Consider the following 27409-nt stretch of genomic DNA (forward strand, 5'->3'; position numbering starts at 1 on the left):
ACCTACTGCACATCAATATTTAATATGAGAACTACTGCGTGTTCGGGCAATTAGGTTAGTCTGCATGCGGCCCTTCTTCAAACTTGGCTTCCTCTTCGTCGTCGACAGTCGATCCGCACTTTAGACCGCCTGTCGCGCCGCTGCCTTGCCGGCCTCCTCAAGGGCCTTGATCCGTCCGGTACACGTCTTTATCGATCTCTCGAGTGGTGGACTACGGCCCAGGGCGTTCTTCGCAGTAGTTATTGCTTCAGCGGCGTTGTCATTGGCGGTCTCGATCTCTTGGCTGAGGATGGCAATCAGGAGGTCAGTTCTCTTTGGCGACTGGATGTTCTTGGCGGCGGCCTCGGGAGCCTACTCCTGCGGCCGTGAGGCGAGCCTCGATTACTTTGCTGGCCGAGCCCGTCTGGTTCGTTATAGCCGGCACGCGAAGTTATTGCCCATGCACACGCAGCCACGAGCTTCCTCCAAGTCCTACTCGAAGTTCGAATTGTAGTGACTCAACGCCTCGTCGATGTCGTAGAGGGCTCCATAGAAGGCACCATCATCTACATGGTCTCGCACGTACCGTGTACTGTGTACTAGGAGTCTCGGATCTGCTCATGAACAAAGCGACGAAAGCTAGGTATAGGTATATAATAACACCACAAGAGCCCTCGCATTCCCCCTCGCCACCGTAATCCTACTCCTCACCCTAATTGTCGCCATCGCAGTCCTCCATGTCGGCCTCTGAAAATTCATTGACGTTGGGTCTGAGCCAGCCAACTCGTCGCCTGATCAGGCGGCAAATACTGCCCTCTGAGGTGCGACGTGAAGCTTCCAGGCGTGCTGGTTGGCCGCGAGGACGGCAAGGCGTGCGGTGCGGCCCGGGATGCCATCTGGCCTAGCGGCTAGGTTGGCTGCCAAGAAGGTGGTAACATCATTCATGCATTCCTGCAGGGCTGCGAACATCTGCACGTAGCGTCGAGGCTTTGGCGCTCTGAAGAAAGATGAAGGCTGTGGACAACATCCGGAAGCAGAAGTAGAAGCAGCAAAGGCAGAAGTTGCAGCAGTGGGGCGATGTTATCAATAGACAATAGAGCCAGGTCCAGGTCCAGAGCCTAGGAGGTAGAGCTTCATTCTCGAACTAGCTGCTCCAGACGGCAGCGAACAAACACTTGGTTTGCTGAAGAATTCGTTGACAAGGATGGGAGTCAGGGAGTTTTCATCTGCTCGAGGGGCAACGGCAACAGAGCAGGCCCTCGGAAGATTTGGTTCGCTTCGCCATTGCAGTAGTTAGGAAGGGGTGGATGAGTAACCGTTTCAATCAAGGGCAAGAAGAGCCTTCAAATGCGGCCTGGACCGGGAAGTACCAGCAACCACATCAAAAGGGGTTTGTCCGGGGGGGGGGGTGGGTGTGGGACAGGACTTGCGCACTTCGATCTGAGACAGTTCGCTACATTTTAGGTACCTACCTAATATGATATGTACTTGGAAAGAACTCGAACTCCAAGTATGGGGCATCATCGCCTTCAGCAACTTTCGCGATCGGCACTCCAGTCGCAAACCAATCTCTGGAACATTCCATATGGGCCCAACTTGTTGGCCTTCGTCAATCTTCATCGTCACTTTGGACATAGGTCTCGATGATAGGCTCTAATAACGGCACTAGTAACGCGGAAACAGCTAATCCCTTCACTCTGAAGCTGTGCTTACCAGCTTGGCAGTAGTAACTGCGCTGAGGAAGTCATGGAGACAAGCTAGGCCCCTGTTCTTCTCCGCCTAGGCAATGGAGCGCGTCAAGTCTGTCTTGTCGATAGAGTCAAGTGGGTTGATATTAGCTCGGATAATCATATTTTGTGAGAGAACCCAGAAGAGACTCTCCGACATTCGCGCTTCCCAAAATCAAGAGACTGCCACCGCCAGGTCGGTCACCGGCTCTTTGGAGTATCTACCCGAACTCATACTTGGTAGTTGGTGACCATGCGGGTTCATGCCTAGAGGCGCTGCAACGTGAGGATCTCCTGGCTAGTACACCCTCAACACGGAATTTGGCTCGAATTTGGGAGGGGACGAGGTTCTTCTAGGCTTGATAGACGTCGTCGATGTCCGCGTCGATGTGATAACTTCCGATGCCCTCTGAAAGATTCCTGGCGCTGTGATGGGTTTCGGGCAAGTTCTGCGTGCTCATGCCCATATATATATATGGGGGATAAATTTGATTGCAGAGCTCTTGGGGTGTATTTGGAAGCCTCGCCCATGTACTTGGCGATGCACCTGACATCTTTCTATTAGCCTCCCTGGACAGGCTCGCCTGACGATACGACGAATGTCAGAGATAATTGCCAAGGGGCAAATAAGTCGGTGATAGGTCGTGGAAAGCTCATGCTGGCTGGGCTAGAGGAAAGTCGAGGTATACTGGCAGAGGCAAAGGAATCTATTCCTCCACTCAGGGGAACCAGAAAACCCACTGTGCCAGATCGTTGGAGCTGCTGGAGAACATATCCGTAAAGTCAACATCATTTTGTAATCTGCCTACATCCCAAAGATAACAGCAGACGCATGGTGCGACCTCTTGGAGGCTTCGGGAGATAGCCGAACGATAAGCCCGTACTTCTCCGGATCAAGACGTCATTGAGGACTGCGAATCTTGAGCAATAACGTCTTCATTTACGATGACTATAGCAACTCCGTCGTAGAACAGCCTCTTTAAATCGCAGCCCTGTTCATTAGCTTCCAGATTATCTTGCGGTTGAACTGTTAAGGTTTGTCTCATGTTGGAATAGCCTATTCACTGGGCCTGGAGGAAGCTACGACACTGGTTGTAGTGTTAATGCAGGTATGCACAAATCCTACCCATCATCTCTACTCTAAATTGTATTCAATTGGAACGATTCTTCATACTGTTGACAGGTACGTGCATTGTGAAACGAGGCCAATATGAGGTACTGTTATGTTTCTCCTACTCGATGGATGGGTTGTTGATACATAGGTACAGTCGAGCATGATATCCCCTGGCCGTCTCGTCCGGAGCCAAGGGAGGTACCTGGGTACCTACCTTATCTAAGCTGGGTTAAGCCTGTCGACCCACAATGATTCCAATTACCCAATAACAAGCGCTGTCCACATGTTTGATCGGTCTTGGATGGTTCCAAAATCAGTGTAACTTCGGACTACCAGCCCAGTTCTGGGTCACCGCAATTGCTACCTTTGCTTGACATTCTGAACGGCAGCGATCCGCTGATGTCGACCCTGCCTCACATGGCTGAATGGCGTCGGAGGTGGAACATCGACCGCAAGCAGCTCGCAAGGGCGGCGGCAACCCCGGCGGCGTAAATGATCCCCCAACGACATCCAGATCCTCCTCGCGCCCGTCGCAACCGGTCGCAAAGTCGGCCACGGGGCGGGTCTGGGCCCTCATAAACGGCGAAGGCGCCGCGGAGCCGCTCGAGCCGGCGGCAGCAGCGGCAATAGCCCGGCCGCTCGACGGCCTCCAGCCTCTCTTCGCCGATGCGACCGACTACGCCTCCGACTCGGGCGACGAGTCGTCGTCACCGTCGGACACGCTCTCCCCCGTGTCATCGCCTCCGCCGCCGTACTGGGCGGGCACGCACGCCCGCTCCGTCTCCAACACGTCCGTCGAGAGCGTCCTGCCCGTCGGCGCCATCACGCTGCAGGATAACGAGCACGACGACGGGCCCGGCGGGAGCAACGTGTATGGCCGGGACCGGAACCGGGCGTGCTGGGCCAAGAGCGTCGAGGTGACCGACTTTGTCGTCGTGAACGGCAGCGCTACCAATATCGGGGCATTTGTCGTGTGGAATATCCGCGTGGAGACTTTGAATGTGAGTCTTTCGCAGTCCTGTCCTCTGGGAGGGAGGTCAAGGCACACGAGCCTACAGGCTCCCCTGGACATGGCTGGGTGGTGAAACAAGCACCGGCGCGGTTGTGCGTTTGGATATACACTAGAATGTTAGAAGAACTGACGGGTCTTATGTGTCGCAGGGCTCCTATATGAGTATCTGCAAGCGATACTCAGAGTTCGACGACCTTAGGAGGCGGCTTATGCAGACCTTTCCAAACTTCAAGGCCGCCATGCCAGAACTGCCGCCTAAAAGTGTCATATCAAAGTTCCGGCCCAGGTTTCTGGAGAGGCGCAGGGCCGGCCTACAATACTTCCTCAAGTACGCATATGACACCCAGTCGGTGTTGTCCTCTCCATTTTCTGTCTGCTAACACTGACCAAGCTGTATATTGCTGAACCCTGAGTTCTCTGGCTCTCCGGTTCTCAAAGACTTCTTATTTTCGTGAACATATTTCTCGCTTATACTGGTCGTTCGTGGGTGGGGGACAAACGAAGGCTGGTTAAATTAAGCATATCTAACATCGACTAGCAGAGTAATTATAATTTGGAAATTTGACTACTCTTGGGCGCGAGAGCCTAGATACTCAGGTTCAATTATCTTCAGTGATTCTTGTGAGCTTCTTCTTGTGCGGTTAGAGTACCCTCGATGTGCGATAGGCTGGTATGCCAGCACTGCCCCGAGATCCTGGAGAACGGCGCTGCGCCTGATTGGCATATGGGGATTAATGACCGCCCCAACCGTCCTGCGATTCTCCGCCGACACCCAGCCATATACAGAGGCCTCCGAGCCTAGCCAATAATGCCCTCACATGGAAGGAGTCTCCTAAGGCATTGAATCTCACGCAGCTAAGGCAACCGAGGAGGAACCGGCGAGAGCCGACCAAGTCCTGCTACGCTAAATACCTCGGGGTGTTGGAATGACACTACGCTGGTCTACTGGAGAGGAACTGAGCTGGTCAGTCGGTCAGTCGGTTTCTACTTGCTCATCTGGTGCCCAAGGGTAGCCCAATTCCACACTCTAATTCTAGATCACACAAGCAACCAATTGTCCTTGAACAACAAGAGATTTATGTTGCGTTGGCTGTCTGGTGCGAATAACTACCTTCATACCTATCTGCTTGAGGGGAGTCTCAACAACGAATCGACGACATATACGTCTTAGCCGCGAAGACCGGAGGAGACCTCGCGTGCTTCATAGCCCGGCAAGCCCCCAATGCCTCCCTAGACTCTTTCCGCTCTAGGGAGTCCCTCAAAGTCTGCATGAACTCGATTGCTCCTCCTTCGAAAGACGAGTTAGCACACTTGGAAGACATCCATGCCCACCGCAAGGCCCAGCACAAGGGGGCGATCGCGCGAGTCCCAGCGCGGGACCCCTGCACCCAAACAGGCCGGCCGCGTTTCCGAAAACCCCCGGGGGGGGGGGGGTGGCGCTGCCTTCACGGGAGGAGTGCCAGTACTACCCTCTTGTGGCCGTGGATCGGGGAGGGACGGCTCTACCGGACCAAGAACGGCGCCGGGATCAAACTCGGCCGAGAAGCTGGGGGGAAGGAGAGCATGCACGGCATCGCGCCCGCCTTTGTCCGCAGCCTGCTGCGAGGAGGGGGTTCATAAGCGTCGCGTGATCATCTCCAAGATAGCTATAAGGCCCCCAGGTGTTGATCTCCTCCCCGTGGCCTAGTTATATACCGGAACGACGCTCTCAGGGGCTGTGAGAAGCCGCATGCAAAACACGCAAATTTAGCAAGAGCTACGCCCGCTTGGTCGCTAGTTATTGCGCCTCTCAAGTCACGGCAACTTTGACAGTAGACTCTGTCAAGAGAATTGCTGTCTGTTCTCCGGGCTAAAGCTGACACAGTCGTACAGGCTAGCCTCCTACCAAAGCTGGCGCTATCTAGGAAAGAAATCATCATGTTACACGGTCGGGCGGGAAGAAAGTCGATATAAATGTGGGCCTGGCTGGATGATAGTCGTGGACACCGTGGCGGGGGAAAGGGGTCCCGGCATGCGGAGGCGAATAGAGGTACACCGGCTCTCTCCGTGGAGTACTAAGGTAGGTGGTAGTTCCTAGGCCAACGGCATTAACCTTAATGCAACAGTCAACTTCCTGGTATCACTAGGTTGACTTGCTAAGCCAGCCACATCTCCCAGGAAAACCCAGGAGGTCTCTCATCATCATCTCCTGATGTTGTGACGAGATAACATGTTTGTGGCACCCTCAGGTTTGGGCGAATCTAGTAACAAGCATTCCTGAACGAGAGCTGGGAATAGGGAGCCCGGTTTCTGGTTTGAACATTGATCTAGACGATCTACACCAAACATCGATGGAACCCGTTAGGGTTTGGATTAATACTGTCTTTATCGAACCTACGAGTAGACAATGGCGTCTGGAGCGGGCGAGAGAACATATAGGGCGAAGATCATCAACGAGAGGATACCCTGTGGCCCGGGAACGGTGCAGGAGGGCCGTCAGGTGGGACTCTGCATAGGTTGTTAGGTGTTGCCCAAGGTGCTTCGAGTGGGCTGATAAGCTGATAGACACAGGTAGAATCTTGCTCAAGAGATCAGAAACGGCACGGAACCAAGCGCGAGAATGGTTGTCTGAGCCGCGAGCTACGTTGTCTGATGCCTCATACAACCCACCCAGCACATCCACTCTGCTCATCGTGACCTACTCCGAGCCACACTGCCGTTATCTTCCTCTCTGTCCATATTATCTTCGGCGAAGGGTTTTGGGGTCCACAGTCTCATGCCGGGTTGGTGTTAGAGCAAGGGAACTAGCATGTGCCCAGCCCCGACTGCAGGACACCCGGTTGGCTTTAGCCGGTGTAAGCATCCAGTCCGGCATTGGACTGGAGGTAACCAAGAAACGCCTGGCGGTCACATGGCGAAGAAGCTGAACGATGACCGGAGAGGGGCTGACGAAGGGAACGCAACCCCACCCATTTCATTGCTTCGCTGCCTGCATCGATGGCGATATCTAGCCTGGAGCTTACGCATTGGGTCACAAGAAGCCGTGAGACTGCTCACTCATCCATAGCCATATAGAATATGTCCAGTCGAGATAAGATCGGTGGTGGGATCAATGACATATCCGTGAGACCACCAGGCCCACCAGCAGAGCAGTGGCGGCTCGACTAGCACATTGCATCATCTTTTCTGCGTTGAATGAAGACTAGGTAGCACACGCCACACTAATGCCCGATTACATACCATATATCGGGGCTTGGCAAGCTGCACGTGTTAGATGTGTCGCGTGAGTCCACGGCTTGGGGTCTTGGACGGGACATTTGACCCCTCTCTTGATGGCGAAATCCAGGAAGGGGCAGAGGGGCAAGGCAAAAAAGAGTGGCAGAGATGTGCCGATTTGCATGGGTACATACAAGAGGTGTGGGTGGGCATGCACGATTCCATGTACCTACTTGAAGATTGCGTGCGAAGGTGGGAGGGAAGGAGGGAGTGGCAAAGACGGGCGAAGATGGGCGATCGCGATGTTCTTCCAGTATCGGAGACGCAAGATCATAATAGCCAGCCCGTATCTCACAGTATTCACCCCACAACCAGGCGACACATGGGAAACATCAAACAGGTAACGTTAACGTGCTAGCCACGCTTACTTAAAGCGGTTATGCATGGCCATATATACCTTAGGTAGGTAGGTAGGTAGGTATGCTCAGCCCGCCTTCTCCGTCCACTGCCGTCCATGGCTGTCAACTTCGGCCCTCCGGGCGACGGTTTCCACTCTCGGCATCCGCATCATACAGCCTCGCATCATCATACAGCCTCGCATCAGTCCGCCTTCCAGGATTGTGGACATCGTTGCGCAAGGGTTGAGCTTTTTGTGAAAGGGAAGCTCCAGGCGCTAGTGTCCATACCTTATTACGAACCCCACCAAGTCTCCTGGGCTCCGATTTGCCAGACAATAGTGCAAGGTTGTGACCCGCCCCTGATGAATCACTGTCGATCCCGGTGCAACAAATTTTGATGACAGACGTCTCAAGAAATGAACTTTTTTCTTTTTGTCACTTGTCTGATAATTAACCTGGCATCCTCGTAATTATGTTAAACGGGCGCTGCCCTTCTACCTGTTTGATTAACGACTCGGCACGCTTGCTTGTAGGGTACAGTAGGTACCAGGGAGCTACTTCTGGGCTTACTGCGTGCGGAGATTGTCCAAGCTGCAGAGATTTGCCCATGCAACCCATGCTTGAATGCAAAATTGCCCCTTTCCACCTCAGACAGGGATGGGTGTGGGCCAAGCGGTCCAGGCTCAACATGGTCGGTGAAACAGTTGCACGGCAACCGCCGGGTCTCTGCCTGGCACGCCACCCGAGTGAAGGCTGGGATCGAAGCGACAGGGTTCGACGAGGTTCGCCATTCGCCATCTGCGAAACACGGCTGCCAAATGTGTGTGTGTGGCCTCTGGTCAGGCAAGTTATTCATGTGCTATGCCGCAATCTTTGATGATTGACGTATGATTGCCAGATGGGCCATCGTGGATAAGGCTGAAATCTTTAGGTAAATGCCGAGAATTTGTAGCAGCACAAGAATGCGAGGTCGAACAGTTCCAGGAGCAGATCCAGGAAGACCAAGGGGTTCCCAGACCAATTGAGCCATGCAAGGAGAGACCAAAAGCTTGAGCTCTGTCTGAGTGGCGGCATGCCGACGCCACTTAACGGCGCGACACCACAAAAACCGGCCCAAAGGAGTCGTGAGGATCAATTTGTTGGTACATATCAGGTTTGACACAGTCGAGGGCCTACCGTACCCGGTACTAGATATTAAATAGGAGGGGCTGCGGTCAAATAGAATAATTTTCCGTCAATACTATATTGGATATTAGATTCAAGCTTTCTTTCAGATAGCACTCTGAATTTGTCTTGTCGCCACGGAGCAAACCGATCTTGCTTGCAGGAAAATGAGGTACCTGAAGTGTAAGTACCAACTGAAGCAGGTAACTTCCGGGTTCCGGAGTCCATCCTGTTCTGCAGGGAAAAATACCCAAGTGTCGTCTGTCGTCCGAGCAACCTCCAGGGGAACCTAGATGCCGCAGAAGGATTGAAATATAAAAAATGGAGTCCTCGGCAGGACCCATGTCGGTTGCATCCGCAATATAAAATACTTTTCTGAGGTGTATGCTTACGGATTACGGATCCGTACAGTATACTGCACAGTCAGCGAACCAGGAACACTAGTGCACCCTTATTACACAGTAGAGATCCCATGCATTGTCTACAGATCGCAAGGGATTGTCCCGACCACAATAATTCTACCTACCTAAGAACAGATGATAGCTACATAGACTTGTTTCATGTCCCAAATCCCCTGGTTCCACCTCTTTGTCAGATTCCTCCCTTTCTTTGATCACCAATAATTTATGGGCTGATCGACGCCGAAAGGGCGCTTATTTAGTTTGCATGCGTAGTCTCAAATGGCCCAAGTCACATGGGGCCGGAGATGCTGCGGTTAGCACCCCTACGCTAGAGAGCTGGGAGGCTCCTGTCGACTCGTTCTCGGGAGAGTGGCACTGAGTGGGTACTGCAAGCATAATGGGACATTGCAGTCGGTCGTTAGTATGTATCATGTAGGGATCTGCCGGTACTTCAGGTGGAGGTAGACTATCGTCGCATTCATTGCTCATGTTGAAAAAGCAGGCCCAGTGAGATGAGAGAGTCCGAAGCAACCAAGACTTTTGGACGCTTCCCGTCCGTGGTCAGTAGGGGCCATCGTGACTAAAAAATCCGCTGTGGCGCCAGCAAGTTGTTTTGTTGCTGAGCTTGAAAGGGTGTTCGATCCCTGTCTGAGAACGCCCTTGACCCCTAGTTCCGTTCATTTCGCCCACCCACTTCGCTTGAGAGCACGGACCAGTCATGCCAAGACTGAACCAGCAACGGTTGGAGCAGAAGCAATCTGAGGTCACCGTCACTTTCCGGCTCACTGAATGAACTCATACGGGGATACATTCGTCAATGTACCTTTTTAGCGCGTGTTATTTCCTCTCTGTGACTGAATGAGAAACGCTGGGCAAGCCGAGCCCCAGAGGAACCAATAAGTACCCCCCGGGGCCCATCCATGGGCACCTTCTTTCTTCCCTCCTCTTCCATCTCCCACCATCCTTCCACCAAGAACAAATTTTCTGCCTCGACTTCCAGAGCCATCGCGTGGTCTACCCCCTCGCATTTCTCTTTCTACCTTTTATTGTTGTGATACCCAATACCCCATTTCATTTCTTATCAAATCATCTTGATCATTCACAATGGCCGAAGAACAGAAGCCCGTTGAGGTCCCCACGGAGACCATCTCCACTGAGCCAGCTACCGAGACGAAGGTCGAGGAGACCCCGGCTACTGCTGCCGAGGCCACCGAGGCCGCGGCCCCGGCTGCGGAAACCAGCGCTGGCACCGAGGCTGCGCCCGCCGAGGAGGCCGCCAAGAAGGAGGATGAGGTGACCCCAATCGAGGCAGGCAGCCTCGAGCACAAGGGCTCAAATTTCCCCAAGTGAGTTGGAGCTGATAGCACGGAGTGCATGGGCCGACGAGACTAACGCGACAACAGGAACATTCTCTACTCGAAGAAGAATTTCTGGTTCGGATCCGAACCAGTTGACACCAAGGTCCTGACCTCGTTCAAGGCTGATAAGGCTGTCACTGTCGCTCATCACATCGCCGCTTGGGCCTCCGAGACTGGCAAGGGCCTGTTCTTCTTCGGCGAGCGGTCTGACAAGACTGCCCCCCAGGGCGCAATTCACCTGGTAAGTTCTGATATTGAACTGAAGTCGCCCTCGGACAACACTGACTGAAATAATCGCAGGCCGAAGCATCTGATCCCGTCCCCGAGGGAGCCAACAAGTTTCACTTCAGCGCCAAGGGTCTCAAGCACACTTTCAAGGCTGCTAGCTCTACAGAGAGAGATAACTGGGTTGGCCAGCTGAAGCTCAAGATTGCCGAGGCCAAGGAGCTCGTGCCGATTGTCACCGAGTCCGAGAATTACAAGAAGACCATCGAGAGCTTCAAGCCCGCTGCCAAGGAGAAGGCTCCTGCTGCTCCTGTGGCCGAGGCCGCGAAGGAAGAGACTGCCGCAGAGGCCGCTCCCAAGGACGCTGCTGAGACCCCAGCCGAGGAGGCTAAGGAGGACGACAAGAAGGAGGAACCCAAGAAGGAAGAGCCCAAGCGCCGCTCTGCTAGCCGCAAGAGGACCTCTATCTTCGGCAATCTTCTCGGCAACAAGAAGGAGGAGGAGAAGAAGGCTGCTGAGCCCGCCGAGGAAGCCAAGGCCGCTGAGTCCACCGAAGCACCCGTTGAGGCCAGCACTGCCGCTGCCGCGGAGGCAACTGTTGAGCCCATTGAGGCTGCTCCCGAGGCCGTCGTCGCCGATGCCGCTCCCGCGGCTGAGGCTGTGAAGGCTGAAGAGCCCAGGCCTGAGCTCAAGGCGACCAAGCGTGGCAGGTGAGTCGCGATATCCAAACTATGTTCACCAGCATTGGTACTGACGTCAGTGATAGCATTTTCGGCAGCTTCCTGAAGAAGAAGTCGGCTGAGCCTGAGGCGGCCCCAAGCGCTCCTGCTAAGGATGCTCCCGCCGCTGCTGAGGCCGTTGCGGAGACTGCTCCTGTCATCCCCGCTGTCGAAACCACTGAGCCTCTGTCTACCGAGGTCACCTCGGCCGACAATGCTGCCGCTGAGACGGCTGAGCCTGCTGTCGCTGTTACCAACGGCGAGTCCAAGAAGGAGGTCCGCAGCGACAAGCGCAAGAGCTCGCTCCCATTCGGCTTCGGCGCCAAGAAGGAGAAGTCGGCTACTTCTGATGAAGAGACCGAGAAGCCCAAGTCGCCGTCGCCTTTCTCTAAGCTGCGCGCTACCATCAAGGGCAAGGGCAAGGCCGACAAGCCTGCCGAGAAGGCTGACGAGAAGGCCGAGGACAAGCCAACTGAAGCCGAGGCCTCGAAGGATGCTGAGCCCGCCAAGGAGGAGACTGCCGAGCCAGCTGAGGCCGTGGCGGTCACTGAGGCAGCTGTCCCTGCCGAGAAGCCCATCGCCTCCACCCCCGTCATCCAAGCTGCCGCGTAGGTCGCGAATGCTCGCTCGGGGTTGCGATGGAGCAGCCGACGATATGACACGAATGAAAAACCGGAAAAATAGAGCGAACTCACGTACGATCACCGATGCACGCCAACTTCTGCGAGGTATAATACCCCCTATTACCACAACTCCGCTAGGTTCGGTTGGGAATCGGATCTGCATTTCAAGATACCCTGTCAAGATTGGTTCTTCCTGATACCCCTTTCCTTGAGCTATGGGGACGTCGGACGGATTCCGGGGGAGATTTTGTCGATCAACTTTCTCTCCGTGATTCCTGGGCGACTGAGTCCGTCCAATCCCACTTTATGCATTATACCTGTTTCCTTTTCCTTTCCATGTCTTGATTCCCCCTTTTCCTCGGACTGTTTTCTGATTTTGGTTCATGGTCCCCCTGTCTGCGGTGTTTTTGATACCCAACGTATACCCTTGCAAAGAGAACGGTCGCTTGGAACGAAACAGGAAACGGTCATGACCTTGAAAGGTACCAGATAAAACCGAAAAAACACAAAAAAAGGAGGAGTTGGTCCATTTTTAGTAGGGGTTGGTCTTCTGACAGGAGAAAGATGGATGGGGGATTGAAAGTTGTCGAAGTTGTTGGCTGCTGTCTCGCCATGTAGGGCTTGACTGGGTCGAACACACTCTCACTAATAGCTAATAATATACCTCTTGCGTGTTGAGCTTCGCCATATCTCATATAGCCCTTCGCGTCTCGTGATCCTTCACTGCTCCCTCCTGCATTATGGAACTTGCGTGCCCCATAATTTATGTTCGGCTATGAGTACAACTTGCTTCTTTATTATCTTCCACACAAGTATATACATGGTATTACTGAATATCTTCTGTCAGATACCTACAATGGCGCATTCCCCAGACGCAGTCGCCTGCCATCGCCGTAAATGCTACCAAATGCTACACGGTCATCACTACTTTTCGAATTCTGACTCTGGAGGCAATCATCGTGTGTGTTTTTCCTGTCATCGTCGTCGTTTTTATTTTTTATTTTTATTTTTTTAATATTATCTCTTCAACGGGCCTGTTCGTCGAACGCCGGTCCATCCAAAACCGATCCCGTGAAAGCTGTTGCTCGCGGAGCGAAGACTCGAATGGTTATTGTCCTCCATCTCTGAAAATTGTGAGAGGTCAATTCGGTGCTCCTCGGCGGGAGTGACGGACGGCAGCAGACCTCCAGCTCTTCCCAGTGTGTTGACCATAGTTTGTCATGGATTGTCATGGACAGATAGATGGGCAAAGTTTGACGCCAACATGGAGTCGTAGGTGCGTTATCGGGGTATTCCAACAACTAGTGTTTGTAGCGGAGGGGAGGGTCATGTCTTATATTTGGCGATAACTTCCTCGATTTTCGGAAGCAGCTCGGGGATGCGGAACGGTTTCGAAATCACATCGTCCTAGAGGAGACACAGTGTTAGCAATTAGGCATATGAGTGTGCGCTCCAAGACGGGGCTGCAGAGCAAAAGGTGATGATGATAGTGTACTTACTACCCCTGCCTCTTTGGCATTGGCGATCTGCTCACGCCGGGCATAAGCTGTCACGGCGAGGATAGGGATATGCTGCGAGATGGTTCCCTCCCGTTCCAGCTCACGGATCTTCCTAGCACAGGTCATGCCATCCATAACAGGCATCTCGAGGTCCATGAGAATAACCGAGATGTTGGTGGTCTCGTCAGAGCATGGAGGTGTCCAGAAACGGGACCGCCGCAGAGCCTCGAGGGCCTCACCGCCGTGGTTGGCAACGTAGGTATTGTTTCCAGATCTGGAGAGCTGTCGTTGCAAAACCTGCTGGTTGACGAGGTTGTCTTCCACAATAAGGATGTCGAGGGGAGGTCTGGCATTGGAATCTCGAGTGAAATTTGCCGCCATTTCGATGTTTCTTGAGGCTATTCCGCGCAATCGGGATGTCTCGGTACCAAATCTTGTAGAGTACTGCAACATTGGGGCATTCGACAAAGAGTCAGGGGACCTGGTAGAACGTTGGCCGGCTCTTGCAGCCTCAGAGGTCGGATCGGGATGAGGGTCATGTGCTATCCTGCTCTTGATGTAGAAATCGAATGTGCTGCCCACGCCCTTCTCAGACCTCACCCCGATCTGGCCTCCTTGGAGCTCGGTTAAGATCCGACAGATGAAGAGGCCAAGGCCGGACCCTCCGTATTGAACGTGTGTCCGCGGCGAGGCCTGCGAGAAGCGTTGAAACAGGATATTCATCTCGTCATCGTCCAGTCCCGGACCTGTATCGGTAACTGAGAGGTGGAGGTTGACCTTCTCGCCGTCGCCCCAGTCGGCCTCGTCGGTAAGGTCGGTCGAGCCATCTCGGAGGCCTGGGAAGTACGAGAAGCCAGACTGGGAGACGTCCTTGGATGCTGCCAGGCTGACGACAATCGCGCGGGTCTCCCTCCCTTGCGTGAACTTGATAGCGTTCGTCATGAGGTTGATCATGACCTGGCGCAGCCTGGATGGATCTAACTTGTACCAATCGATATCCAAGTCGAGGTAGGATTTGTCGATCTGAAATTCGCCCGTAATATCGTTGGATTTGAGTTCCGACTCGAACATCCTGAAGACATTTTCCACCACGACAACTGGCTGGGTATCAACAGGGGTTACAAGTAATAGCTGGGAGTCGAGTTTCGAGAGGGTGAGGATGTCGTCCACGATGCGCTTCTGATGGTTCGCGCACAGTGAGATGGTATTTGCGGCCTCGATACAGTTATCCAGCCGAAGCTCGAAGTCGCTTAGCTCGGGGGAAGAGACATCATCCAATCTATACTTCATCAAACTCCCAGATATCTCATCAGCGCACTGGAGAATGGCACTGAGAGGATTTCGCATCTCGTGGCTTGTGATGTCGATGAAGTTTTCTTGTTGGCGCTTCAACTCGACGGCCTCTTCACGCCTCTGTTTCTCGAAGTCCTCGGCCCTTTTCTGTTGTGATATGTCGGTCATGCACCCGAAGATGCTCTTGAGGCTTCCTGCCTCGCCCTTCTCGGGGTACGCGCTCATTAGGACCCAAGTGTCGATAGGTTGCCCGTTAGCTGCCTGGCGAGAGCGCTTGAACCTAAACTCGTGAGTGATGGCGACCTTGTCGTTGACCAACTTCCTCCAAACTTCCTCAACACCCTTCCTGTCCTCATCTCTAATGCTCTGCATCCAGGCATCGACCGTGTTTGCTGACCTTGGATGGCTCGATATCTCCCACCACGTGTCGTTACAGTAGTTGATCACCCCACGCCCATCAGCAATAAACATACCGACTGGCGCAAACTCGGCCATCCTCGTGAACCTATATTCACTTTCCACGGCCTCTTCCGTTCTTAGGCGCAATTGCATAGAAAGCTCTTGGCGATCCAACGCAGCAAGCTGGGCTTCCTTCTGGCCACGCATGATCTCTTCCTCGAATAGAACGACCGAGGCTAGCGATGTGGCTAGCTGTCGGGAAAGAATATTGACGAAGAGCTCGTAGTCGTCATCGTAGGGCCGCCGAGGATTGATGCCAAGCACGATAAAGCCGACGGTCGTTTCTCCTGCTGCCGTGGGATGGACGGGAAAGACGACGACAGTGCGGCACGGATCACCAAAACCCCTCCAAGCAAGTCCTTCGATCAGCTCGCCCGGTAGAGTCCCGTCCTCACGTCTCAAGACAACCGGACCATTTAGGTGGGTTACAGATTCCCTCATATACGGAGCAAATCCCTCTTCGGTTGAGCGGAAGTCGATGGACGGGACCGCGACTGGATGGCCAGGGGGCACCCCAAGAGCTCCTTCGAGAATGGCCCGATGGGGGATTTCCATGCCACTAGAATGCGTGGAGCCTACTTCGCCCTGGACATCTCGGCTGACTGAATAGATGAGAGCGAAGGGGACGTCGAACTCATTTGACTTGAGGCCAGATTTGACTTGGGCCCAGAATGCCCTTACATCCCGGGCTTTGGCCGTCTTTTCGCCAACTTCGTGCAGCAAGAGGGTGCGTCTCTCGTTCACTTTCCGGCGAGTGCTGTCGAAAGTGGGGTTGTAGAGGGCAACCACGGATCCGTCACTCCCGACAAGTGGCACGATGGACCAGTTGACAAAGGTTTCTTCGAGGTACCCATTACGGGATAGAAAGAGCCTGTCCTCATGCTTCGTCGTCGCCTGGCAAGAAGTCCAAGCGTTCTCAAAGACAGGCTTGATCTCATGCCAAATTTCGGGCCAAGCATCCGGATATCTCATGCCCATCAGCCGAGGATGTTTTTGGCCAGCAACGGAGATGTAGGCTTCGTTATAGATCGCGATAAATTCAGGACCCCAATACATGGCTGCAGGACGCGTGCTGCCCATGATCATGTTCGACGTTGATCGCAAGTCAGGCGGCCAGGTGTCCACGGGCCCAAGTGGCGTCGCTGCCCAGTCTACCGATCGCGCAAATCGAATGTGTGAGGGTAGATTCGGTGCATCGAGCGGTATCCTGGTCCAGTCAAACGAGAGTCTCATGCTTTCAACTTGTGAGTCATCAAGAGCAAGATCTCCCGTGTGTTGGATTAGGGGGTCGAGAACAGACTCGGCTTTGGACCTAGGTTCGGAGTGGGATCGGACGTGGGACCTCTGAGTGGCTTTAGGCTGGTTGGCATCTCCAAAATAGCCAACATCGCCCGCGGGGTCTTCTTTCGGCGTGTCGAGGCCTGTTGCCGGCATTGGACCTCGTGCCCGCTGTTCCAGAACGGAATAGGCCTGCGCTATACGGCTGGGGAACGTCGGGGTAATCGAAACGGCACTGATGTTGCCACTGACGAAGCGGAAACGCTTCCTCAACGTCGAGCATGACCAACTGATGCCTGCGTATGAGAGAGACGGAAGACATACGTCCATTGACTCGTTGTCCTTCACGGAACTGACAACCCAAGCCTTAAAACGCGAGAAATCAGCGCCGTGTCCTGGATCCGTCGTGTCTGCTAACAGGAGGTCGGAGACCAAGGGGGCCGCTCTCAGTGAAGCATTGGAAAAGATAATGTGGAGCGGTCCGGGGTCGAAGTTGGCCGAGTTAGCCAAGTCGATGATGAATGTCGGACGTTCATCCTGTTCCAAGAGTTCAATCACTCCCACGCCCTGGAGAAGCTGTAAAACAGGCGGCAAATCGGAACTCTGTTGGCTTGCGGAGGTGCCATCACTTTGAAGTGAGGAGCATCTGTAAGGCTTACTCGAAGACCTAGAGCGTCTTGCGGGGCTCGCAGGGCCTCCCAGCATGCCGAGTAGCGGAACCTCTTGGTGCGGTTCTCCGTCTATCATGGAAACGATAGCTTCTGAGGAGAAGCTCTGTGGTCGACCCGCCATGTATTTGGCTGGGTTTCGGAAGGAAGTATACGCCCAACGGGGTTCGATTCGAGGGTGGGTTGGATTTGGCTTCTGTAGAAAGGATCCAAGGCCGAGTACGTGAGCAGGCTCTCTTCAACAGTAACACACCCACATGCGCGGGCCCGCGCGTGTTCCTCCTCGTATGGCTCCCTTTCCAGTAAAATTCGCCGGTCTGGCGGAAGACCGGGAAGAGTTGACTTTGAGAATGGTGAATGGTGAGTGGTAATATGGTCGAGTTAAGATCTGGGCTAGACACTTGCGCAACGGCCAAACAATCGCCGACTATGGCGGCGGACGCACAACCATATCATCTGGTTTCGGGGCGGATTCTCCAACAGTGATCGGGCGATGCTGGGTGGTACGGCTGGAGGTGGGTTTGAGTCTCGGGTGGGGGTATATTCAACGGCACGAGGAGTGGATTGGGGATATGCTAGGCAGTTGATATGGGTCGCGAGTCCAGCGACATGCAGGTAATGAGACAGGGGGAGGTCTAACTGGACGACAGCACCTTGCCGACGTTCAAGCTCTTGGCTGGGCTAAGATGAGACGTTGAGGTCTTCTAGATCCCTTGCGTACCGAAAGTTACAAGCAGGATCCTCTAACGTAGGTGGGCAAAAATGAAGAAGGAGTGGAAGTCGAGGCACCGGAGCCATTGAAAATGTTTGCTGAAAGTCCACCTGATGAGCCCGAGGGAGGTGGACAATTGCGGCTCCGTGGCCGCCTCAGTCAGTGTCGCTTGGCGCATGCGCTACCCGAGTGTAGGCAGAGGGGCAAGAGCAGCTAAATGATAAGAGGAGGGAAGCCTCCAGGTTTCTGCCTGCTGGCCAAAGGTGTGAGAAGTGTGTCCACGCCAGGGAGAATGGACGGGACCTTCCTGGGGGGGTGGTGGTGCCGGAGAGATGCCGGGAGGGCTCTGGCGGTCCAGACTCGTTGTGGGCGGGCCACTCGTGTACCTACCAGGCGTGCCAGGTTACCCAACCTACTTCTCCCCAGTGCTCCCCTAACCTGTAGGTAGGTGGTCCACTGTACGCGATAAAGTAGACTGCGGGAATAGGTAGTTTACCTTAGGTAGGTAGGTACCTTGGTAGGGTAAGATGGTCCAGGCATGTCAGGTACACTGAACGTTAAAGAAGGTCAGGCGGCGACCATGGACGAAACAGAGCAAACCATGACCAGGGGGATAGGGGCCCCTGTGGTGGGGTGGGGTGGATCACGGTCTGCGGAGGTCTAGAGTCTTGGCAAAATGGTGTCACCCGCCCAGGATCCCCTGTCTACTATGTATAGTTGATACTATCCCGAGGTTGGATTGATTTGTGCTGTGCAAAAAAACGAGGCTAATAAACACCGTAAAGGCTTCACGATAGACAGAATAGGAAGAGCAGGTGAGCTGCTCCGATGGATGAGGTATCAGCATACCTCGAGGCTTGCTTGGGAACCTACCTAGGTCTGCAGTAGCCTTAGATTAAGTAAGTACGGATAGGCAGGCAGGATGAGGTGCAGAGAAGTTGAAAAGTTTTGGACAGGATCGCAGTAGGCTAAGCTTGGCGAAATGGCAGAGGGTCGAGCCCTGTTAACTAAGGTGCTGCATACCTATGCGTAGGTAGGAATCGTGGAATCCGTAATTGCCCATACCATTGAAACATGCAGATTCTAACACTACACGACTTTTGTGAGCACGAGTCTTGACTTACCCATTCTGTCTCTTCGGATAGTCTTGATGGTGCCCGATCAGAGTTCACGGGCATCTCCACCCACGGGTTGTTCCGAGATCTGCCTACACTACCTAGGTAGACACGTTTGCTTCGCTCGTCTTTCCACCAATCCATCGCACACCACCAGCTTAGACTTCAAGTGTCCAAGGGTGGAACTGTGCTCTAGTATGACGCCCCGTAGTTGGGGAGGGTTGAGCAGAATGATCGATGATAGATCATTGAATGGAGCTTTACTATGCGTAGGTTGGTAGGACGTGTTCGGAGGTACTAGACATCCTCTTCTCCTTTTCGGATCTGCCTCATCAAAACAGTCGCCGCAAAGATAGTTACCCAAATCACCTATTACATTTAACTTACTCCTCCGAATGCAAAAAAAATCGGTGTTTTGGTGGCAGGACTTGCAGGTGGTAGGGAGTGAGTACCTATAACCGCTGTACTCCGTCCAAAGGACGCACACACAAGCAAAAATAAAAGAATGGCACATGTGCTGATAAAACAAGACGGGAGCTACCTAGTTTAAAGACACAAGGAGCTTTTCTTCCAGTCGTGTCTCATGGCGGTCCGACCATGCTCCTTCGACCCGTACCGTAGGTAGGTCAGGGAGGTCCACATCAAAGTACCTAGGTAACCCGAGGACCGTGCTTTTTTTCCCCTACCTCGTAAAGGGAAACGGGGGTTGGGTGACCGGCGGCACGCACGGTAATTGGGCGGACCTGAAGTCCCGCGAATCGCTCAACCAGATTGGTCACAACTCGTTCTACAATCAGAGGCTCCTCGGCCAATCAGATTCCAGAATCCCTTTTCGCCCGGCGCTTACACCGCCGTGGCCGCCCCCATCACGGCCGTTCTATTGGGCATGGCTGGCATATCGGCGTGATTGTCTTGATTGACCTGCATCCCCGCCCGGTAGGCTGGAGGTTGGGTGCCACCGGTTGTGTTGCGGGCGGCAGACAAGCCTTATAACATACACCGCAGCCCAGCAACCTGCCATCAACTCCCGCCCCCCTCCGTTCCATGCAGTGAACCTCCTATCCCGTCAGGAAGCTGTCGACACCGTTAATTTCTGAGATGTGAAGAGATCCCGCGACTGCTGGCAGCCAGCGACATTTGACTCTGACGGACACCTTTTTCATCCCACGCTTTTTAGCCGTTCTGCAGGACTGCCGAGAGCGACGGGGGGAGATACCTCAGCCAGCTGCCGCTGCACATCCAAGGAAGTTAGTCGGAGCGGGTGCGACAGAAAACCGCCATAACCAGCGACAATCAGCGGCTTGCTAGCCCAACATGGCATACAAGATCTTCCGCCGCAAGTGGAGGGTGAAGAGGCCGATATGGTTCCTCGTGGTTATGGAGCTGGCCGCCCTTGTCCCGCTCCTCGTACTCTTTGGCATCCAACGCCCCGATCTGTACCGGACACGGTTCTGGAACATTGGCTTCGACATGAAGATGAACTCCAACCCGAACATGATCCTTTACGCATATGCAAATCACCGACCACTGCCCACCATTCCTTTCGTGTGGTCGCAAACGTGAGTGGCGGGCTCTCTCTCTTATACGGGAAGCCGATTCTGACAGGATCCACCGCAGACTTACCGACTTCAACGTCGCCATCTCGATCATCTCTCTCTTTACTCTCCTCACCAAGATGATCATGTTCATCATGAAAGTCTGGTTCCCCATCATCGGTCTCCTACAGAGCTTCGCCATGGTCGGGCTCTACACAGCCAGTGTTTATGGCCAAGCCGGTCCTGACTACGCCGATTCGAGATATCCGAGCCCGTCCCCTTGGTATATCCGCTTGAGCTGTGACGTCGCCAAGCCGTACAATGCTACCAAGCAATGTATGATGGCGAAGGGGACCTTTGCCGTGACGATCTTCATGCTGTACGTTCCCCTCCAACCGAGCCTGGGCGTGACCCCAACTAACTGTTGCCCTTCAGCTCCGTCTACCTTGGCAATCTCGGCCTAGCCATCTGGTCGATGCTTCCAAACAAGCAGCAAGCCGAGGGGGATGATGACGATGAGGCCTCTTCATCAGGCTCGCCAATCACGGACAAGCAGTGGGAGATGCAGCCAGTGACGCCGAGGACGGGATTGCCCTTCACGCCGAGGACGCAGGCCTTCCACACGCTCGACAGGAGACTGCCCTTGCGCCATCAATGAGGCCCTCAACGACACACGCCATATAGGCTACTAGGCCACGGCTACTTATGCTATCTCATCTCTTTGCGCCCTGGGTAACCGTATCGGGCCCTTGTCGAATGGGCATGGCTGTACGTGTTGAAGCAACGGGCTCAGGCCCGCCAATTCGCCTGCCGGCTGTGAGGGATGTGTATCTCCTTATTATTACTATCCGGGACAGGGTCGGACTAATTTCCTTGGTTGGGTGGGGAAACGGACTCGGGGTGTCTTTTTACGATGGATTTGATGTGGTTAGATATCATCTGCTATATTGCCTGGAGTTGGTGGAATATCCTCGGTCACTTGCGCGTGTACGATAACTGCCGGACACCGGTTGTTCTTATCAACGAATAAGCACTCGCTTGCTCACGCCGAATCACAACCAAAGTTCAAGCCAGACACACAGAGAGGTAAGGGTGTGTTGGAGGGTATGGGCCTGCCACAACGCTTTCTCACCTAAGCTTCTTCCTTTCCCCTTTTTTTGGAACTGCGAGATAACAGCGAAAGCAGGAGCTTTCACGTTTCACAACACCCTCTACCACCTCCTTGTCTGCACTCCCCGCCACAGACGTTCCTCTTTCTCTTCTTACGGTGACCTTTTACAGCCACCCGGTTACACATGCGGTGGCTGTGCCGGGATCCGGCGCTCAAGGCGGCTGGCACCTGACGGTTCACAGACATGGGATATAGGGGCGATCGAAACCAGATGGGTGGTGGCGCCCGTCATCATCCCGGGTCACAGCAGCGTTATTGTGGCTGGGAGGTGTAGCTCCGATGATTTGTCTTATCAGACTAGACAGGCTGCTGGGAGACGACGCACCATGCTGACGAAAGGTGCTGGCTCATGCTGTGTCAGGCGGTCCACGAAACCTAGGGTGTTTGCGTGTATCCTCGACTTCTCAACAGTGTTACGTCAGGGACGTTGCTCCACCGGTATAACCACAGTTATGCGGTTAGAAAAGGTCTAGATCCCTTCCGTCCAAAGGTTCTCTGAGGAGGCGGATATAACTACCTTGCTTGTGCGGATAAGTCAGCTTAATATATATTTGTCCTGCATTGAAGCCTTCCATCAAGGATGTCGAGTCTGAACTCTCTTGTTAGGCGCCAAAGAGCCACAATGATCTGATGTTGCCAACCGTTACCATAGCAGACCCTAACCCTGTCGCAGCTAGTGGCCTGATGAGAGCGGGTGTAGACGGGCTACGGGGTGGAGGTAAGTGCCGGGCACGGGGGACAGTGGATCCAAATGCAATAGCCGACGTCATCCACACAGCCCGATTACCGACAATTACTACCGCCTCTCGGGGACGTTCACGAGACACAGCAATCGATAATTTCCACGCACAGGTTGTCCTAGAGAACCAACTGACTTCATTATCAGAAAGGCATCCCTTCTGCGAGTGCCGCCCTCATTTTGTGCGTTTTTCTTTTCCCGCATCCGTGATACAGAGACAGAGCTCTGGTATTTGTGCCATCTTGTGCCATCCGACATCTTCCGTCGGATAGCGGAGATGGCCTTGTTACAGAGGACTCTTATTTACTCGTCTCGCCTGGCAATTAGATCCCGGTTCCAAAGAAGAACCCTACCCGTAGCAGCCAATTCGTGCCTTCGCCTCGCCTCAACAATGGCCCCCAAGGTGGGTTGTAGAAACCCTATGCCGTTGCAATTACCTTGTTGCTGATTTGTAGCGCTATAGCTCAAGGATCCGTCTCTCCTCAAGCAGGACGTCTGTTACGTGAATGGAGAATGGGTCAAGGCCGCGTCTGGCAAGACATTCCAGGTCAATGGTAGCTTGCTCCACCCACAGCCACCTGCCCCCCCGACTGCGCGCATATTGACTCTTCTTTCCAGACCCATCGACAGGGAAGCTCATTGGTACCTGTCCTGAATTCGACGCCAAAGATACCGAGCATGCCATCGAAGCTGCAGAGGTTGCCTTTGACAGCTTTAAGCAGAAAACCGGCCGAGAGAGGTCTAAGCTGCTACGAAAATGGTATGATCTCGTGATGGAGAACTCGGAGGACTTGGCAACCCTCATCACCTGGGAGAACGGGAAGCCCACGGCCGACGCCAAGGGCGAGGTCGTCTACGCGGCCAACTTCCTGGAGTGGTTCAGCGAGGAGGCGCCTCGCATCTACGGCGACACCATCCCTTCCTCCGTGCCTGGGAACCGCGTGTGGACCATCAAGGAACCCGTGGGAGTCTGCGGCCTCATCACGCCCTGGAACTTCCCCGCCGCCATGATCACCCGCAAGATGGGCCCCGCGCTCGCCGTCGGCTGCACCGTCGTCTGCAAGGCCCCCGGCGAGACGCCCTTCACGTCGCTCGCGCTCGCCGAGCTCGCGCACCGGGCCGGCATCCCTGCGGGCGTCGTCAACGTGGTCACGACGCTGAGCAACACGCCCGAGGTCGGTGAGGTCCTCACGACGCACCCGACGGTGCGCAAGGTCTCCTTCACGGGGTCGACCAACGTCGGCAAGCTGCTCATGCGGCAGTGCTCGTCGACGCTCAAGAAGCTGTCCCTCGAGCTCGGCGGCAACGCGCCCTTCATCGTCTTCGACGACGCCGACGTCGACGCCGCCGTCGCCGGCGCGCTGGTCAGCAAGTTCCGCTCGTCGGGCCAGACGTGCGTGTGCGCGAACCGCATCTTCGTCCAGGCCGGCGTCTACGACGAGTTCGCGGCCAAGTTCGCCGACCAGGTCAGGCAGTTCCGCGTGGGCAACGGGTTCGAGGGCGGCGTCACGCATGGCCCGCTCATCCACGACCGCGCTGTCGACAAGGTCGAGTCGCACGTCCGCGACGCCGAGGAGAAGGGTGCGAAGGTCGTCGTCGGGGGCCAGAAGATGCCGGACCTGGGGGAGAACTTCTTCCAGCCGACCGTCCTTACTGGCGTGACGACTGAGATGGACATGGCCATCGAGGAGACATTTGGTCCCGTGGCTGGATTGTTCAAGTTTGCGACCGAGGAGGAGGTGGTCAGGATCGCAAACTCGACACCGGTTGGGCTGGCGGGCTATTTCTTCTCGAAGGACCTGCAGCGCGTCCACCGGGTCGCGGAGCATCTCGAGGTGGGCATGGTCGGCGTCAACACGGGCCTGATTTCAGACCCTGCCTCGCCGTTCGGAGGCGTGAAGGAGTCTGGTTTCGGCAGGGAGGGATCGCAGTATGGTATCTCCGAATACCAGGTTACCAAGATGGTCACGTTTGGTGGAATGGGCCAGCCTCTGAAGAAGTGATCAGGAGAAAGGGCTAATTCGTTGCAATTGCGGAGAGCACAAAGTCCGTCCATAGGTGATGCTTTATCAGGCATCTATGAACATAGGCAAATGTTAATAGCAGCTGTGTGCGATGTCTCTCTACAAACGCTGATAGACCGTGAATGCTATAGATCAGGGGTGAGCAGGAAACTGGCAGCCTTTGCCCATGGCGGCCGTAGGTATCATCTCAAAGTCCAAGGCTCAGCTCTGATACCGTAGTGTGTAAGCTATTCACAGTCCATTGCGGGATAACATCCAGCATGCGAATGTTTGAGAGATGCCTTGGCACAGTTGGCAAGCAATAAGAGTTTCTGATTTGAGTGCTGGGCTGCACGGGAGGTATCACGTGACACACCCTTTTTTTCGAGTCGGTCCGTGGAGCTTTCAACTTTTAGTTCCATATCACGACTGCGAGGTTGTCGGCCGAGCGATTCTCGAAAACCGCCTCAATCGCCATGAATCGGGCAGCAGTGCGATCCGCTCTTGGGCGCGGCCGTGTCGAGATCCGATGGGACAGCCAGCGATCCCTATCAACAACGCAATGGGTACAAGACGACCAGCCATCCCAACCTCGACCCACCACCCGGCAACGATTAGCGGCGGCAGCTTCTGATCTGGGCTCCTTGGGGCAATCCGGCTCGCCCAGCGCACCGCGCGTCGATGCTCGCTCCTTGGGCGCGTCCTCGCCCGGACGAGGAGGGCCAGCCGGCGGGCACACCATGATCAACCTCCGGAGCCTCAGGGGCCGCTTGACCACACCTCGCCCAGCCGGCCGATTTGCCCCGAGTGGCGGGCAAGGCTTTCCACCACGCACTGGGGGTCCCAGGACTCCTTTCCAGCGAGGCGGCGGCGATGCCGGTGCTGGCGGGTTTCGTGGCAGGGGCCGCGGCAGGGGTCGTGGCGGCGGCGGTGCCGGTGGACGGGGGGGCAAACGGAAGAAGAAGGACGAGGAGGCCGCAAAGGACGATAACGCCAACGGCAAGCTCATATGCACCCCCGAAGAACAGGATTGGCTCAATCGCATCGAGCAAGGCGTCGTAACGCCATACACGCCCCCGACCACGCTGGAATCCCTGGTCGGCCACGGCCCGGCCCTGGCAACGGATGTCTCCATAGGCAAGGTCGAGGCCGCGATGAGGGGCATGCGGATTCTCGGAGGAGGCAAGCCGTATAACCCGGACGGCTTCTTCAACGACCCCAAGGACAACGTCAACCGGTACTACCACGAGAAGAAGCCCGTCTTCTTTGACAGCTTGAAGGAGAAGGAGTGGCTGGAGGGCAGCCAGGATGGGGTCAGGATATATCCTCCTCACGAGAACACCAAGGCGGCCATTATTCAGGCTGCTGTCCAGGGGAAATACGTCGCCCCCAAGTTCGCGGCACTCAACGACACTCTGGGTATGCTGGCAAGCTATCACGCCCGCGAAGCGACGTACACACCTACCGATGGGGAGAAGTTTGATGCGAAGGTCCGTTCTCTTCTGCCTGCCCAAGGTGCACGCGCGAAGGGTGCCGCCCGACCTCGGAAAGCAGCGGCGGCATAAGGAGGGCGATCGAGCAGATGTCTGGTAATACCGACACCCGGGGGATGGACACTGTAGCACTATGTGGAGCTTGTTGTATGTAGGAATCGAATCACTGTATGAATATATGGATGGGTATCCCTTCGACACCCTAGCATCCGGCCCACGGGGTATCCCACGGGAATGCCTTCCTTCTCCATCTAGCGGCCTTCCTTGGCCGCAATGTGCTGTAGGATCTCCTTCTCCTTGCTATCCACATGTGCCATCCGCTTGTCCTGCAGCTTCTGCAGTTCCTTCTCCAGCCGCGTCTTGTCATTAGCGGTAAGCAGCCCGTCCTTGTGCCACCTCTTGACGACCACGTCCCTCTTGTGCCTCTCGGCGCGCACCTGCTCCCTCCAGGCGTGGCACAGCTCCTTGGCCCTCTTAACCAGCCCCTCCTTCCTCTCGGGCTCGACCTTCAGTATCAGCTCCAGCTCGTTCTCCTCGCTCCGCTGCGGCTGCTGATTGAAGTCCGGGCTGGCCTGGATGGCGCTCATGACGGGCTTGATGTATGCCGCCTCGTGCACCAGCACGCCAATGTTGCGGCCCCCCTTGGGCACCACCGCCGCCAGCTCGTGCAGCGGGAACGTCTCGGCCGACTTCTTGTCCGGCCGCACCCGCACCGCCCCGATCGCGTCCGGGTTGAACCGGCCCCCCGCCCGCATCTTCTTCAGCTGGTCCTCAAAGTGCTCCGCGCCCCGCGCCCACCCGAACTCGAGGTCCGAGAGGTCGAACGGCTCCTCCGGGTTCGGCTTCGGTCGCCCGTCGCCCCCGGACGTGACCTCCTCGTTGCCGGTGCCGGCGCCGGCGCCGGGCTTGGTGTTCTTGCTCTTGGGGGCGGCGGCGGCCTTGGGGGCGGTGGTCACGTCGGGCCGGCCCTTCGTCCGCTCCTTCGAGGCGTTCTTGGCCTGCCACGTCGTCTGCGAGAAGCAGCGTGCGCAGGAATGTGTGAGGCCAGCATCGCGAGCCAATTGACCCTGTAGCAGGCGTGGGTGAAATCTGAACAGGCCGAGGGCTGCTGCATCTGTTGGACTTTGAAACCCTTAGTGACGGGGGCATTGTAGAAGCAGGCATTGACGTTGGCCTTACCTGGCAACAGCTCTATTGGCAATCCTACTGTTGCGCAGAAGCGCCTTGGAGTACTGGAGGCCCCTCATGACATCGATATCCGGAAAGGTGTTTGGGGGGACTTCCTGGTTGCAGAGGGGGGTTCGCCTCAGCCTTGCAGCGATTTGTGGTTTGCTAATGGGCCATCGACCAATGACGGCGAAACTAAATGATTCTGTCTATTATTGGATAATAAGGACTTGAAAATTCTGGATGACCGTTTAGCTCAGTGGTTAGAGCGTGTGCTTTACATGCTATTCTAGTATCGCACAAGGTCGAAGGTTCGATCCCTCCAACGGCCATTCTAGTTTTATTTTTTTGGCCCGTTGAAT

General features: G+C 55.0%; 7 protein-coding genes and 1 non-coding gene across 8 annotated transcripts; 6 read left to right on the plus strand and 2 right to left on the minus strand.

Annotated features, from left to right (window-relative positions):
- The first annotated feature begins 3140 nt into the window (after positions 1 to 3140).
- On the plus strand, positions 3141 to 4432 carry QBC33DRAFT_546111 (Phox domain-containing protein). The gene is made up of 3 exons (XM_060428627.1): positions 3141 to 3821; positions 3982 to 4160; positions 4224 to 4432. The coding sequence occupies exons 1-3, from the start codon at positions 3246 to 3248 to the stop codon at positions 4285 to 4287; spliced, it is 819 nt and encodes a 272-aa protein (XP_060281034.1). The 5' UTR covers positions 3141 to 3245; the 3' UTR covers positions 4288 to 4432.
- A 5662-nt stretch (positions 4433 to 10094) lies between these two features.
- Positions 10095 to 11904, plus strand: QBC33DRAFT_517414 (guanine nucleotide exchange factor; the record flags this gene model as incomplete). Its single annotated transcript, XM_060426187.1, has 4 exons — positions 10095 to 10336; positions 10394 to 10589; positions 10649 to 11283; positions 11340 to 11904. The coding sequence occupies 4 exons, from the start codon at positions 10095 to 10097 to the stop codon at positions 11902 to 11904; spliced, it is 1638 nt and encodes a 545-aa protein (XP_060281035.1).
- Positions 11905 to 13241: 1337 nt separating this feature from the next.
- On the minus strand, positions 13242 to 17236 carry QBC33DRAFT_517415 (uncharacterized protein; the record flags this gene model as incomplete). Its single annotated transcript, XM_060426188.1, has 2 exons — positions 13242 to 13322; positions 13415 to 17236. The coding sequence occupies 2 exons, from the start codon at positions 17234 to 17236 to the stop codon at positions 13242 to 13244; spliced, it is 3903 nt and encodes a 1300-aa protein (XP_060281036.1).
- A 2820-nt stretch (positions 17237 to 20056) lies between these two features.
- On the plus strand, positions 20057 to 21349 carry QBC33DRAFT_185116 (uncharacterized protein). The gene is made up of 3 exons (XM_060422479.1): positions 20057 to 20498; positions 20557 to 20853; positions 20910 to 21349. Exons 1-3 carry the CDS (start codon positions 20254 to 20256, stop codon positions 21130 to 21132), a joined length of 765 nt encoding a protein of 254 aa, XP_060281037.1. The 5' UTR covers positions 20057 to 20253; the 3' UTR covers positions 21133 to 21349.
- A 1062-nt stretch (positions 21350 to 22411) lies between these two features.
- On the plus strand, positions 22412 to 24668 carry QBC33DRAFT_546136 (Aldehyde/histidinol dehydrogenase). Its single transcript, XM_060428628.1, has 3 exons — positions 22412 to 22787; positions 22848 to 22938; positions 23003 to 24668. Exons 1-3 carry the CDS (start codon positions 22662 to 22664, stop codon positions 24385 to 24387), a joined length of 1602 nt encoding a protein of 533 aa, XP_060281038.1. The 5' UTR covers positions 22412 to 22661; the 3' UTR covers positions 24388 to 24668.
- Positions 24669 to 24828: 160 nt separating this feature from the next.
- On the plus strand, positions 24829 to 26078 carry QBC33DRAFT_546138 (uncharacterized protein). The gene has a single exon (XM_060428629.1). The coding sequence runs from the start codon at positions 24864 to 24866 to the stop codon at positions 25950 to 25952; it is 1089 nt and encodes a 362-aa protein (XP_060281039.1). The 5' UTR covers positions 24829 to 24863; the 3' UTR covers positions 25953 to 26078.
- Positions 25995 to 26750, minus strand: QBC33DRAFT_546139 (ribosome recycling factor domain-containing protein). The gene has a single exon (XM_060428630.1). The coding sequence runs from the start codon at positions 26633 to 26635 to the stop codon at positions 26132 to 26134; it is 504 nt and encodes a 167-aa protein (XP_060281040.1). The 5' UTR covers positions 26636 to 26750; the 3' UTR covers positions 25995 to 26131.
- A 542-nt stretch (positions 26751 to 27292) lies between these two features.
- Positions 27293 to 27379, plus strand: QBC33DRAFT_t57. The gene has a single exon. It is a non-coding gene; the product is annotated as a tRNA-Val (tRNA).
- The last annotated feature ends 30 nt before the right edge of the window (positions 27380 to 27409 follow it).

Source organism: Phialemonium atrogriseum, assembly GCF_030411735.1.
Source record: "Phialemonium atrogriseum strain 8032-3 unplaced genomic scaffold QBC33scaffold_22, whole genome shotgun sequence".
NCBI lineage: Eukaryota > Fungi > Ascomycota > Sordariomycetes > Cephalothecales > Cephalothecaceae > Phialemonium > Phialemonium atrogriseum.